The 15,679-nt window shown below is 38.4% G+C and overlaps 1 protein-coding gene across 1 annotated transcript; it reads left to right on the top strand.

The window, feature by feature from the left end:
* The first annotated feature begins 3,606 nt into the window (after positions 1–3,606).
* ppp4r2b (protein phosphatase 4, regulatory subunit 2b) lies at positions 3,607–14,208 on the top strand. Its single transcript, XM_074647497.1, has 9 exons — positions 3,607–3,714; positions 4,824–4,905; positions 6,253–6,423; positions 8,614–8,707; positions 8,801–8,838; positions 8,947–9,021; positions 9,152–9,292; positions 9,394–9,701; positions 12,646–14,208. The coding sequence occupies exons 1-9, from the start codon at positions 3,678–3,680 to the stop codon at positions 13,014–13,016; spliced, it is 1,317 nt and encodes a 438-aa protein (XP_074503598.1). The 5' UTR covers positions 3,607–3,677; the 3' UTR covers positions 13,017–14,208.
* Positions 14,209–15,679: the final 1,471 nt, after the last annotated feature.

The raw sequence follows: 15,679 nt of genomic DNA, 5'->3' as shown, positions 1-15,679 counted from the left end.
TTACAGGAAAATGAGTGGTATAGACGTGTGAGTGTGTGTGATTGAGAGGTTGTAATATGATGTATGGTCTGTTGTGAACACATGGGTCACATGTTTTCGCAGCATTACTTTCAATGTGATGTAATGATCTGAATATATCACTCAAACTGGAAACTGAACGTGGCTGTACAGTCAACATGTGTTTCTAAATAAATCAATGCAATGTACTGAGTCTCATATATGCAATTTATGGGGGGTTGAAATATACCAAAGCAATACATATGGATGAAATGAATTCGTCTGCACAAGTATATACTAATTATGCAATGAGATAAGATGCATTTTAGGTACACGCTGTTGAGGCCTGACTAAAGGTAGGTAACTGCTGGATCACAACACAAAGATTTGTCTTGACATAAACATCTGCATTCATATTTAGTTTGGTTTGATACTTAGGGGAACAGTGTGTAATATGTATCTGTTAGTAGAAATGGAATATAATATTCATACTATGTTTTCATTAGCGTATAATCATCTGAAACTAAAAATTGTGTTTTCGTAACCTTATAATGAGCCCTTCATATCTACATAGGGAGCGGGTCCTCTTCACAGAGTCCACCATTTTGCTCCACCATGTTTCTACAGTTGCCCAGAAAGGACAAACCCAACACTGGCTCTAGAGAGAGCCTTTAGTGTTTTTACGTTACCTGAAGGCCACCGTAGTTCTCCGACACGCTTGTGAAACCGCGGTAACATGAACTGCAGAGTGCAAAACTGTGGTAATGTCAGCCGCCATCTGACTTCCGCTGCTCCTAAAGTAGTGTTATTACATTAAGGATGGCCTCTGAGCGAGGCGTATTTCGTTACCACGGTTTTGCACTCGCTGGCTCACGTTACAACAGTCTTGGAAAGGGAGGAGTGAGCCGAAGGGTACTCTGTTGGTTGCAATCTGCAACCACTCTACAAGTTGCCACCAAATCCTACAAACTGAACCTTTAATGTGATAACATAGTTGTTTTGAAACTGGAATTTCACTGAACTTACCACTGTGTGTTTCACCAATGACTCATAGTAGTAATATAAAATATATTAATGTTTGAGGGGAAAATATAACAGGTTGAGGACTCCCCCCAGCCATAAGAGTTTCAGACAAATCCCTTAAACAGTTTCAGTTCCAGTTTCAGAATCCGTGTCAGGGGTTTTACAACAAATTAGCAGAACCAATAAGGCAGACTTAAAAGAACGCTCTTAGCGATGCAAAACAAGTATATTGGCTGTGATATTACATTTTAAAATGCCAATTCACTTCTGTGTACAAATCCCAATGTTGCAGAGAGCATTGGTCAATATTGTCACTTTGTTATTAGCTGCTGTTTGCCACTCTGTAAGGACAGGTTATAACACAAAAACACAAAGCCCATACTTATGAGTATGTGTAAGTGTTTTGAACGAATTCACATCATCAGGTAGGCAGATGTAAAAGGGAGCAGAGTAGTGTACAGATGGTCAACATGGATATAGTATATCTATTGATCAGCAACTTGAGTCTAGAACAACATGTAAAGAAAGTAGTCCAGTCGTATTTTTATCAACTAAGAGATATCTTTAAAATTAAATCAGGTCTCTCTTTCAGAATATGGAGAAAATTATACATGCTCTTATATCATGGCGTCTCGATTACTGTAATGCCTTGTATACTTGCTTAAACAATCGAGCAACAGAGCAGCTCCAAATAGTTCAACACTCTGCAGCTACTGACCAAAACTAAGCGATTCTCTCACATTACACCAATTCTGGCTTCACTTCATTGGCTCCCAGTCTCTTTTAGAATTGATTTTAAAGTGCTTTTAATCACATACAAAGCTCTGAATGACACCGGAGTATATAACTGTCTTCCACTGAGCATCAGATCAGCTGACTCTGTCACGACTTTTAAATCCAGTCTTAAAACTCACTTTTATAAAATGGCTTTTCCCATCAGCTGAATTTGAATCTTTTGTATGCTTGTGTGCTGATGTGTGTGTATGTGCATATGTAATTGTATGAATATGTATATGCTTGTTTCCTTATTTTCCCATTCTATTTTTTTTTTATTTCATTATTTATGTTTCATTGTATTCTGCTGTCTATGATGGGAATTTCCTTGGAAAGCACTTTGTGCTTTGGGCTTGAAAAGTGCGCTACAAATAAAATTATTATTATTATTATTATTATTATTATTAATAATAATAATAATAATAATAATAATAATAAACAAATATCAATCAAATACTCACATATACATATTTCTATGTGTGGTATATATAAAAATAACTTATGATAACTAATATTTTTATATTTAAATATTTACTACTTATTTACTTTATTTACTACTTATTTAAAACAAATATCAATGATATACTGTATATATAAAAATAACTTATAATAATAATAATAATAATAATACAATAATAATAATAATATGTTTATATTTACTTGTATATTTACAATAATATATAGTAATATAAATATATATATATATATTTATATATATATATATACTCACATAAGCATATCTCTCTGTGTGATATATATATATATATATACAAATACAAATAACTTAATAAGTAATATTTTTATATTTACATATTTACTACTTATTTAAAACAAATATCAATCAAATACTCACATATGCATGTATCTCTGTGTGATATGCTGTATATATAGAAATAACAAATAATAATAATAATAGGTTTATATTTACTTGTATATTTACAATAATGTATATATATTATATATATGTATATATTTATATATGTATGTATATACTGTATATATAAACTCACATATGCATATCTCTATGTGTTATATATATAAAAACATGTTATGATAACTAAGTGAGTAAACAGTAAAAAAGAAAAAGAAAATAGATATAAAGAAATAGACTGAATAAGTGGTTGGGTTCACATTCTTGTACATATGAATATGATATATGAAATGTTGTAATGCATGGAATGTAATGATGATGAACATTATTAATCAATGTATTGCTACATTATCATATATATAGAAATAACAAATAATAATAATAATAGGTTTATATTTACTTGTATATTTACAATAATATATATATTATATATATGTATGTATATACTGTATATATAAACTCAGATATGCATATCTCTATGTGTTATATATATAAAAATATGTTATGATAACTACTATTTTTATATTTACATATTTACTACTTATTTGCTTATACTTATATAGTAAGTAAATAAACAGTAAAAAAAAAAAAAAAAAAAAAAAGATATAAAGAAATAGACTGAATGAGTGGTTGGGTTCACATTCTTGTACATATGAACATGAAATATAAAATGTTGTAATGCATGGCATGTAATGATGATGAACATTGTTAATCAATGTTTTGCTTCATTATCATATATTTATTTAATATATATATATTATTATTTTATTCCATAAAGGTAATTACTCCACAGGCTGTGTTGCTCTGTTGTCCCAGTGCAGCAGAGTCTCTTATTATCTGTCTCTGAACAGAGAACAGTGAGCAGCAGAGTGACGTCACGGCGCCATATGAAGCTCCTCCTCCTCTCCTCTCTGCTCGTAGCTTCGTTAGCAGCAGCTAGCAGTTAGCATCAGCTAGCCTCCAGTAGTCTGCTCCACAGCCTCTAGACTGACTGACTGACTGACTGAGGGCGATGATGGAAGTGGACTCGCTTCAAGAGGCGCTCAGAGGTCACACCAGCTTCTTTCGATAGTGTATATGTTTATCTCGACCACGTGTTAAACGTTTTCTTCCTTAATGATGTTATTATAAAATAAAACCGGATTGTAGCTCACATGCTAACGTAGCTGCTAACTAGCTGCTAATCACGGAAATGGTTAGCTAGCTGTCTGATTCATTAGCTAACTAAAATGCGATGCTTCTCTTTAACCGTGCTATTGAACATACATGTATTTAACTTCACTGTTCGACAGATGTTTTAGTGTGAGATTGAATAACTAACCAGTATCACCAGTTGTTGGTAGACCACAGTTTGCCGGCTACCCTTTTCATGCTAACTCAACATGCTAGTTGTAGCTAGCAGGTGACCTAGCTAGATAGTTAGCATCCACTAGACGTTATGTAAAGAGCTAATTAGACAATATGATCTGCTTTCAGCCAAATAGAGCTGCATAACAAGCTTCATTTAGTTCCCCTAAAGGCTTCAGGGAGCTCTCAAGCTTTATAGTGGAGTTATGAGTGTGTATGTGGGTTTAGATGGGTTAAATCAAAGCCTGTTCCTCTCTGATCAGACTATAGTACACAATGTTAAAGGTCCAATGTTATTAAAAAAGTGAGATTTTCATGTTTGTTTTTTATTATAAAGCAGGCTTAAATGCTATATAAATACTGTGAAAGTATCGAAACAGTCAATCCACAGGGAAATACACACAGCCGGTATTCAGAAACTCTGCATTTGAAACAAGCCGTCAGGATTTCTGTTCATTTGTGATGTCACAAATGTACGATATTTAGACCCTTTACACAATTTTAAATGTAAAACATTCTAAATGTGTCCCAGTTTATTTACTGGTTGCAGTGTATGTGAATGTCATGACCTAAGCTCTTGACTAGCAATGTTAATGCAATTCTGTTGCAATTTTGTCAAAATGCGCTAAAACGGAGCGTTTCAGATAAAGGGTAAATACAGGTATATTCAGGCCGACAGTATGAGGAAAATAAAGTGTTTTTTTTAACATTAAAGCATGTAAACATGTTCTAGTAGAAATACAAAATACAAGTACGAACCTGAAAATGAGCATAATATGGGACCTTTAATGTTTGTTTTCTCTCTCCTCAGATTTTGATAAGAAATCAAAGACAGAGGCATCTCCTCTTCTGGAACAGTTTCTATGTCATGTTGCCAAGACTGGAGAGACCATGTAAGTGAACATATAGCAGGCCTGATAGATTATCCCTCTTTACTAACGTTACTAACAGTACAACACACATTATTTACACTATGACTGTATTCAATAACCTTTGTACATGGAGCAATGTTTATACAGAGTTTGGAGAATCTATTTTTTCTTAGTTTGATGTCAGTGTAACTGTATTTTCATGCCTCTTCTTAATCAACATTTTACCATAGCCTTACTATTATTTTATTTATTATTGTCCTTTATTTAACCAGGTTAGTCCCATTGAGATCAAAGATTTCTTTTACAAGGGAGACCTGGCCAAGATAGCAGCAAGACAGTTATAGTGAAAGTAACAGACAACACGTAAATTAACCACATTAAAACTTGCTCATACAAAACACTTGACACACAGACAACCTGGACTGCAGCGATTTCAAAATCAGAATCGTGTTTATTGCCAGGTGTAAGAGGTATACACTAGGAACTTGCTTTGGTTTTGTTGGTGCAAGTCAAACAGTATAATAACAAAAGAATAGATAAAAACGTTAGAATAAAATAAGAATAAAAAAATTGAACGTTCACCAAAAACTATAGAAACACAAAAAAACAAGAAAAACAGCGCGCACCAACTCGCCGAGGCAGCCGTAGTTGGCGCCAGAGCTTTAAACTCATTCAAGGTAACTAAGTTTTGAAGTTGAAGATCAGATTGGACATAATTCAAAACAGTAGGTGCCGAAAACCTAAAAGCTTTCTTTCCCAATTTAGTCCGTACTTTGGGAACAACAAATTGCAAAATGTCTATAAAACGATTATGACTTCCAGTTTTCCTTTTTAAAATAGAAGACAAGTAAAAAGGAACTAAACCCAGAATGCTTTTGTAGATAAACACATACCATACTATCTTACTAATGTCAATAACAGTTAAAACACACATTATTTACACTATGACTGTATTAATAATCTTTGTACATGTCAGGTCCTGGAACAATGTTTATACAGAGTTTGTAAAATCAATATTTTCTTAGTTTGATGTCAGCGTAACTGTATTTTCATGCCTCTTCTTAATTAACATGTTACCATAGCCTATTTGACATCCAACCATAGTATGCTTTTGTTGTCCAATTTTGCCAGTTTTTCCTCTATTTTCATGCATTATGCTAAATATGCCACGCCGTATTCTGCTTTCCATTTTCCTCTAAGGTTTCAGCGTAACTGTATTTTCATACCTCTTCTTAACCAACATGTTACCATAGCCTATTTGACATCCAACCATAGTATGCTTTTGTGGTCAATTTGCAAGTTTTTCCTCTATTTTCATGCATTATGCTAAATATGCCACGCCGTATTCTGCTTTCCATTTTCCTTTAGGGTTCAATGGTCTCAATTTAAGAACTACTTCCTGTTTAAATTGGAGAAGGTGATGGATGACTTTAAAGCCTCGGCACCTGATCAAAGAGGTCCTGCAAATCCCAACGTGGAGTCAATTCCATTTGAAGATATGAAGGAGAGAATCCTGAAGATTGTGAAGGGATACAATGGGTAGGTGACCAGCTAAAGAAGCACATTTCTGTATGACTGTAATAGTGGCAGGCTGAGATGCCAGATGGAGCTTGTCTGGTTCCCATGATGACCAACACACACCATGGATAGGTGTCCTGTAGATCACCCTATCTGCTACACAGATATCTGTAGTCTACAACATCCTGTGTTATGACTTTAAATTGCCATAGTATTGCTGATTTTGACATTTTTGCTCAGTAGTACCACCTAATCCATCCCAAATTATATGGCGAGGTCTGGCTCCACTGAATACATCGTTCAAATCTGCGTGTATTTAGTGTTGTTATAGTAATTTTGTGTTTTGTTTGTGATAAAGACCAGGGATGGATTCGCAATCACTCCCAATTTATTATGTATTGCACAACATTAACCTCATTTTATACGAGTGTCTGAATTCTTAGTGTGAAATTTATGTCCTACACAGTGTCCTCCAAAATTCCCACAATTGAAACGCCAATACTCCGACAATGCAATGCGATGACTGTCAGTGATGATGCAAAATAATGATTCATAAGTGACACAACTCTCAATTTACTTAAGCTTACTGTAAGCTATTCACTAACACATTTTTCTCCTGCAATGGTTATGATGTAACACAAGATAAGACCTGTTCTCTGATCCATTACGGTATAAGACGTGTTGATACACAGACTAGAGACCCACAGCAATTGAACAGAACTTTACACAGTAAGACTAAATATAATTTGGACCCAGCCCAACTCGGGTCCAAGGTCCGATCTCAGTTACTGGGAACCGAGCAGAGCTGTGACACCTTTTACATCAGACACTAACAGGTAAAAGGAAGTGTAAGGGATCCCAAATGTTTTAAATGTTTTTAAAAGGTTGGATGGACAGTAATGTACTCTGTTAAAGTAATGGAGCCAAAACAATAAATCAGAAATGCAATCGTCAATTCGTGCAGGATTTGCTCGTCATTCATTTAAAAAAGCTGCCAAAATAAAGTACAGAGTGCAAAGGTCTGGTAATCATGTAACCAGAGTTCTTCCTCCTCTTGGGTTGGTTGGGATGACTCCTCCTGCTCTGTATTTACAACTTCACTCTCCCCCATGTCTGCCCAAATCACATTAGGCTCGTTTGAGATGAACTGCGCCTCGTCTGGAAAGTAGACAAGATCAGGCGGCAGCAGCAGGGGGCGGTGACAAAAAGCTGTGGTCAAGTCGGACCGTTTCCAGCCGTTTCCAGCAGCCTTCAAAGAATTTACAGGAAGTCACAGGAAAAGTTACATCCTGTTAGATCCGCTCTGTAGGCTACTTGTAGTTTGCAGAACGTGTTCGGATTTATTTATATTTGCTTGTAAATATATGTGGAAATGTGCGTGTATCTGGCATCGGATTCTATCCTTTATTATTTTTTATGTCCGCCTTGTAAAGCACATAATGAGCACTCGTTTTAATAAGTGCTCATAAATAATCTTCATTATTATAATTATTATCATTAACCGCACAAGAAATGTTTAACAGATGAAACCTTCGTTGCGCAACATGAGACTAATAGCCTACAATCTAGCGTTAAATATTACAATTACACAGAAAGTTCAGACTTGCTACAACATGTGGTGTTAAGAGCCAATCAGCTCTTTGATCATGCGACAGCCAGGTGTTTCCCACAATGCCCTGGGTCTTGCAGTCGGTGGAGAGCAACTGTGGCGCCTGGCTCTAAAAACTGCGGCCGCCTCGATCTGGTGAGGTTATCGTTGCCCACGTGTGCATGACGTCGGGAGCAAGTCGGACACAAATCTAACCGGCATGCATTGCTCGGCGATCGCCGTTGATCGATTCGACGAGGCTGCTGGACTCGCGAGATCACGTGCTAATCACAAGATCCCGCGATAAAAGTACTGCGGTTGCGCTTTTGACAAATTTCCACCGTCGCACGGTATATACTGTTATGTCGCCCAACCCTATCCCATACTCAAATATTTGACAACTGTTATGTAATCATGCTAAAGTATACTTTATATTTTTTCCTTTCTAGTGCCTGCTGCTGTGATTTCTCTCCCAAGCTCTCAATATTCCTGACTACTTAACAAATTGTCCAAATAAAAGGATGGATCAGAATGTTAGGCCAAGTTTCTATAGAAGACCACCTAAATGACACATTTTCTATTCACTGTATATTGAGTCTGTTGTTTTTTTCCCTTAATTTTAGAATTCCATTTACGATCCAGCGCTTGTGCGAGCTGCTCACAGAACCCAAGAGGAACTACACAGGAACAGAGAAGTTTCTCCGGGGGGTGGAGAAGGTAAGTCCAAAGCAGCGTGGCTGTGTTTTAGCTTAATTCATTAACCTGCTGTCACCTGTTTTCACTCATTTGGGCATTCTTGTTTCCCTCTAGAATGTAATGGTGGTAAGCTGTGTTCACCCAACCTCAGAGTAAGTGTCTTGTCCAAATGAAACACTTTTTTTTTAATAAACTAACTGAATATGAAGTTTTGGGAATTATATATTAAGAGTTTTGTTTTTCTTAACTTGCTTGTGCAGGAAAAATGGATGCAGTGCTGTCAACAGAATGAATGGAGTGATGCTTCCTGGGAACACATCTGCTTTTACAGAGAGGTTGTGTTGTGGGGACAGATTTAGTCCTTAATCCTAAAGTTCACACAAATTACAGCAGATCATATTTTTTATTATTGTCAATGCTTTTATTTATTCCTTTTCTCTTTTTTTTTTGATGGTTTTTTATTAGGAAAGTGAACGGCCCTGGAACACCTCGGCCGCTGAACCGACCGAAGCTGTCTCTGGCCCACTCGCTAGCAGCTAATGGCCTGCCAGACAGCACAGACAACAAAGACCTCAACACAGAGCAAGAAGACGACAAAGACTCCAGGTATGTCATGTGTATAACGCACCAGAAAACCTCCTCACCGTGTTCAACATATACCCACTGGCATCACATTTGTTTCTCACTGACTCCTCTTTGTTCGCCAGTGAGGTTTCGGCGTCGGGAAGTTCCCTGGGGAGCTCGGTGAAGAACAAACACCCAGAAGACGAAGAAGAGGACATGGAATCCGAGCAGCAGGAAGTGAAGAGACTTAAGTTCAGCAAGGACGACGACGACGAGGAAGATGAGGAGGACGACGAGGAAGAACAGGAGGCGGACACACTGAGGCCTTTACATGCCACCTGCGTCTCAAAAGAGGCAGAAGCCATGGTCCAGGAGGAAGAGGAAGAGGAGAAGGTCGGATACAGCAAGGAGAATGAAGCCTCCAGCAGTGCTGCTGCCACTGAGGACCAAGGTAGGGTTGTGGTTTGTTTTTATTTATTTATTTTGTGTGTGATAATTGGTAGTTGGTTTGTATGTGACGCATTTTGCATTACTGAGGTTTAATTATGGTATGGGCTGTTCGTGCTACGCTTAAAAAGCTGAGTTCACTCAGGTAGGTTATGGAAAACTGAAATCACACTCATTTGCCAGTTTATTAGGTACAGGTGCGTTATACTGACGTTTTTTTTCTATTATTTTGTCCACCCTATTCATATCAATGTGGATAGGCTTAATAACAGAAACATCTTTCTCTGTATGACAATACAGTTCAACAGCACCACAAACCTCCAACATGATCATGAAGTTGATTAAACACACCTCTAGAACAACAAAAACTGAACATTATAACCTTCATGAAGGTGGAATCTATTGCAGGACTGTTGGAGTAGGTGTTCCTGATAAACTAGAGGTGAAGATATGAAACCTGTATGTCAGTTTTTTTTTTGTTTTTTGTTTTAAACCATCTCACCTGAAAATCAGATCTGCATATTTAGATTTCTGATTATTTCCCCAGTTCGTAAACATGCATCAAAACTTTCCCACGGGACAACAGCCGAAGGCACTGGGGCTTGAGCAACATTACTTGAGCTTGTTTGCAGCGAGTTATAAGGAAAATGTGACGTGTCGCCATGCTATCATCTGACAGTGTGCCAGTAAGCATCTCGGCGATGACGGTTCATTACCAATTGGGCTGAAAAACGGTTGATTTTATTTAAATTATCATTAATGTCAAGTCAGTGCTGACTGTAGACATGTCACATGTTTTTTTTTTATCTTTGTATAATTTGAATGATGGCATATCATTTTGTTGAACCTTTTGTAAATAAGTCAGTTGAAGTTATTTGTATAGCACCTTTCACAAATACAAAATCACAAAGTGCTGTTTACATTAATAAAAATAATACAACAAGTCTATATTAAAAGTAGCGATGACAGCGCAGGGCTGACGAACTAAAATCACATCAAAACAAACAAATGAGTACAGGCACATAAACAAGTAACTAGTTCCTCATACAGTCAAGAAAAGACCAATAAAAGCAATAAGTCAAATGGAGCAGTTATTCAGACAGATTAACAAAAGCCCGACTGAATATATACGTTTTCAGCTGCTTCATAAAAATGTCACAGGAGTCTAGAGATCGCAGCGATAGGGGGGGACGGCATTCCATAAATTGGGTGCGACAGCTTGAAAGGCACGGTCACCTCGTGTCCCCCAAATGTGTGGGTTTGGGGGACTGCCAGACGTTTTTGGTCAGAAGACTAAAGAACCCGATTTGGTTGTGTTTTGTGTACAAAGGTTTGCAGTCGGCACATTTTCCACGAGCAGCTCATTTCAAACTAACTTTGTAATTTCTCCCATCTCGTGCTACATTGTTGTATTTGCTGCATGAGCACTTAGGTGTCTCGATGTATTGTGACTTTATGGCATTTTCACATTGTTGTGGTGACGTTCCCAATGAACAAAAGTGTTTCCTGTAGCTCTGTCACTTAGTGTTTGACTCGCTTAGCTGTGGTTTCGTACAGGCTCATTCCAACTAGCGCTTTCAGTGTTTTAACATTCAGCTTCCTGCAAATGTTCAGCGCAAAATAAGCACAAGTTGAGCTGTTACTGTGGTTTTCTTGTATTGTGGGAAAATGTTCAATAGTTCGGCAAAGATGTTCACGATACCTAAAGTCTTTGTCATAGGCGTCTATGCCAGCTGGAGATGGGTAGACACGGTAGGCACGGACAGGAGTTGTATTCACATTAATATGGTGGAGCAGTTGCAGGTGACATTGTGTTGGAGGTGAACCAGGTTGTGCAAAAATATGTAAGTTCAGGTAGCCTGGGTGAGATTACCATCATATTAAAACCTAATGTGGGTCATTTTCAGACTTGGGATGTTATATGTTAAGAGGCATATTACTCATCAGCCTTTAGGGGCTGTTCTGAATACCATTTTTTTGGCTTTGGAGCTGCGATAGAAATCAACAGCGAGTGCTTTAACCTCTCGGTTAGCAGGCAGCACGGTTTCATGTCATCAAAGCAGCACAATTCCTCCGTCACACAATCGGAGGCTTCCCCCACACTTGCTTTTTCATAGAAGTATGTGTCATGATGAGTGCTGTTTTTACGCCTCTTGCGGGCCCACTCCATTTTGAGGCTGCTGCAGTCCACGCTAAGGGCGTCTTCTCATCCCTCTGTGTGTGTGTGAGAGTGTATACGTACCTCAAAGTCACGTTTGCGTGCCCTTTCTCCCTAAACGGTGGCGTTTTGAGGCTGTTGTCTCCACGCATTAAGCACCTCCGATCCCGGCAGTGCCCTGCTGCAAGCCCTGCAGCCTGCGGAGGCTTCCTCTCTGCCCTTTCGGCCCGAGCGTCTCTTGGGTTTCACTCCAACATAAGCAACGGCGGCGATGGCTCTTGGCTCGTCTCCATGACAAGACTCAGTGGGACTCTGCCAGACATTTCTTGGCTGAGGTGGACAGCATCACGCCGCAACACGTGTATTTTGGTTTTAATTAAAGCCGTTCATTTTGAAGGATTCTGTTATTCTACAGTATTATTGTTTGTATTATTTTTTATTCAATAAGAAGCATTTTCTAAAAGGTTTGGTGTGTTTTTATGCATGTATGTAATCCTGAGGGGTTAAAAAAAAATAAAAATTGAAAATCGATGACTTACCCAACGGACGAATAGTCAAAGATTTGGGTCCAGCCCGATCAGTCTTGTATTATACTTGAGATGTTCTTGACTTAAAATATGTCTGTAATGTGGATTTAATGTAGCTTCTCTGCAATAATGAAAGCAAGTTTGCTGCCTGACAAGAAGACAAGCAAACCAGTCATTCATCTGTCTTAAATTGTCTGGAAAGATTTGGGTCACGAGGGCTAAAACATACTCTGGTGTTTTTAACAATGTCTTTCTCACGACAGAACCAACAAGCAGCACGCAGCCCGAGGTGTGTGCAGACTCCGGTCCGGAGGCGGAGCAGGCCGAGAGGGAAGTGCCGTGCGGCTCCCAGGAGGAAGGCAGCGACATGGATCAGACAGAGCAGCAGGCACCCGCAGGCGTCCTGGAGAGCCCCGAGACCAGCAGGGACAGCGAGGAGAGCAACGGCGACCCAGTCAGCAGCAGCAGTAGCAGCAGTGGTAGCAGCTGTAGCATAGAGGAGAGCGCAGAAGCGGCCAGAGAAGACATAGCTCTCGCTCCCTCCAGCAGTACGACTGAACCTCCTACAGAGGGCGCCATGGAAAGTGCCACCTTGAACACTGGGACCACGGAGGAGCCCATGGAGCAGGACTAGACTGAAGGCCCCCCCTGCAGCCGTGCGTGACCATAAACCAGCTTGTCCTTGAATCCAGCTTGACTTGTCAGTGGGAATGAGGATAACTGCACCTCGAGACAGACGCCTCGCCCCGCTTTTTGGACACTCCTCCAAAATGGCTACCTGGCATTGATGTGGGCATACAAATAAATTTTCATTTGAAGTTTTTTTTTTTCCTTTTTAACTGGAATATTTTATTGAGCTCCTTATCCTCTGGTTTTAAGTTTCCCCTGAAAGGGGTTGGTTTCAGCAGCCTTCAGCTCTTGGCTGGATTCTTCTTTTTGTGTGTTCAGTGGGGTTGTTTGGATGCTGAGGTGGTCTGGTTCTTTTCTTATACCACTCACTCACGCCAACCATTTCGACATTGCGACAGGATTTGGTAGTCTATGTTTTGTACCCTTTAAGCCCAGTGTACCACACTACCAGGGTCAGAACAGAGCCATACCAGCCCCTGATTATTTATGAAATTTGTTCAAGATATGAGCCACCGCCACAATTTCTGTTCCTGACTGAGTCGAGCAATGATCTGAACGAAACACCCCACGACCACTATATTGTTACTCCACCAAGCTGTCGAGAACATGCATTGTTTTAAATTTTTTCTCCATCCTTATGAGATGGGAGACTTTTTTTTTTCATTGTGTCCTTATTATATTTTAACCATTTTTATTTTTTTTTGCAATGATACACTACCAATCCCACTAACAATACAATGACATGCTACCTTGTTGAGGCGTCTTCTGTAAAATGATATATTTTGGATGCATAAAACCACCATAATTTATATGATCATTTCAATTCAATTAGTTATTTTGGAGTATGTTTTTTTTTTTTTTTTTTTTTTTCGTCTGCCAGTTGTAGTTTACAAAAACCAGCTGTACAAAGTACAAAGATGACTTCTGCTTTCTTTGTATCGTGATGTCACCATGTTGTTTCACCGACCGATATCCAGAGCAGTTTCTGGTTCCAGTTCTACACCTGTTTTCTGCAGCTGTACTTTTTGATATTTAGAATTTTAAATTTCTGTAAAGTAGATTTTTGTAGATTGTAATACAGTATGTGTTCACTGCCTTTGTGAAACCATATATAATTGTATAATTTCTGTGTATACTCTGAATGCTTTTGCTTTCAGTGCGGTATTCAGAAACAGCAATAAATGTTAACATTTTTATGCGTGGTGGTCTTGATTACTTTTCACACAGCATCACGTTTATTCTGTTAAAGTGTGTGCATTAACGACAATTAACAGAGCAGGCTCGTTAATGTTATTAGGTGCTTTTCCTGCTATGATATGTCAAAACGTCTGCTGTGAAAAAGCCCATTTCAGAGTCGTTAACTCCAACCCTTTGGAACTACCTATTTTCTCCACCATTATTTTGGAAATTAATCTTCGACTCCAGCAACACAAACCTCTGCTGTGTCACAATTCCATACTGCATACTAATTGTTTCCAGTGTGTACCAGTGTGCTACTTTATTGTGTTGTATTAATAGGTAATGATGCAATAGGTGGGAACAGACACCAAACTGCAGCTTCAGAGCATCGCTGCCAAATAACAAATCTTAAAGCAAAAGCAAAGTGTTTTTCAAAGAATGTAAAACATTGTTTTACGAGAGCTTTCTCGAGCCGTCTTGCAATTTTTACAGCTGTTAGTAGCTCCTCTTTATGTTGTCCATTGCATTGTGGGACAGTAGTGTACATCATCATTGGCACACTCAAAAATCAGATGTTTCGTCGTATGCAGTGTTAATTTTGGTAATGAAAACTAATGAAATATGTTTGTCGACCACCTTTTTTCTTTTTTTTAAAGATTATTTTATTGGGCAATTTCAAGCCTTTGTTGATGGGACAGGGGACAGGGGACAGTGGACAGTGGACAGTGGATAGTCTAGAAAAGGGGGCGATATGCGGAAATGGTCACAGATCAGATTTGAACCCGGGCCGCCGCGGTTAGGACTCAGCCTTGTTATAAGGGCGCCCGCTCTACCAACTGAGCTACCAGGGCGCCCAACGATGACCTTTATTCTATGAAGAAGACGAGACGACATAGACGTCATTAAAAACACTAACTTGATGATATGAAACACGCAATATTGTTGACGAAAAAAAGTATAAAATAAAGACTGAAATATAGTATAGAATATATAAACTACCAAAATCTCTCTTTATTTTCATCACCTTCCACCTTCTGTTCCCCTCTCTCAATATGTGACTTTTTGGAGTAAAGTTATTTAATTATTATATCCTTATATTATTAAATATTATAGTTAATTATATAGTATTTAAAAAGAAAGGAAAAACAGTTTCTGTTAAGATTTTCTCTCAGGAGCATCTCTAACCTGTCAGAGGTCAAAGGAATAATGATTTGTAAGTGATGACAACACAAGATATGTTTGGCAGACGTCCTCTGTATATAAATATATAAAAAACTTTTTGTCACCCTCCACCTTTTCTTCCCTTCTCTCAGTATGCGACTTCTATAGTTTCCAGTGTGAACTCGACACAGTACAAACCCTGGTTAGTATCATATCCTGTATGAAAATGAGACACTCCCAGAATACTCTTACTTGTTAAGTGCAACCCAGCTCCTGAGCAGCAGAAAAGATGTTTCTCGCAGACATTTTGACTCATAGCTGTAAAAG

Source organism: Sebastes fasciatus, chromosome 1 (genome assembly GCF_043250625.1).
Source record: "Sebastes fasciatus isolate fSebFas1 chromosome 1, fSebFas1.pri, whole genome shotgun sequence".
NCBI lineage: Eukaryota > Metazoa > Chordata > Actinopteri > Perciformes > Sebastidae > Sebastes > Sebastes fasciatus.
Note: the sequence above shows the minus strand (reverse complement) of the source record. Positions and strands in the feature narration are given on the sequence as shown.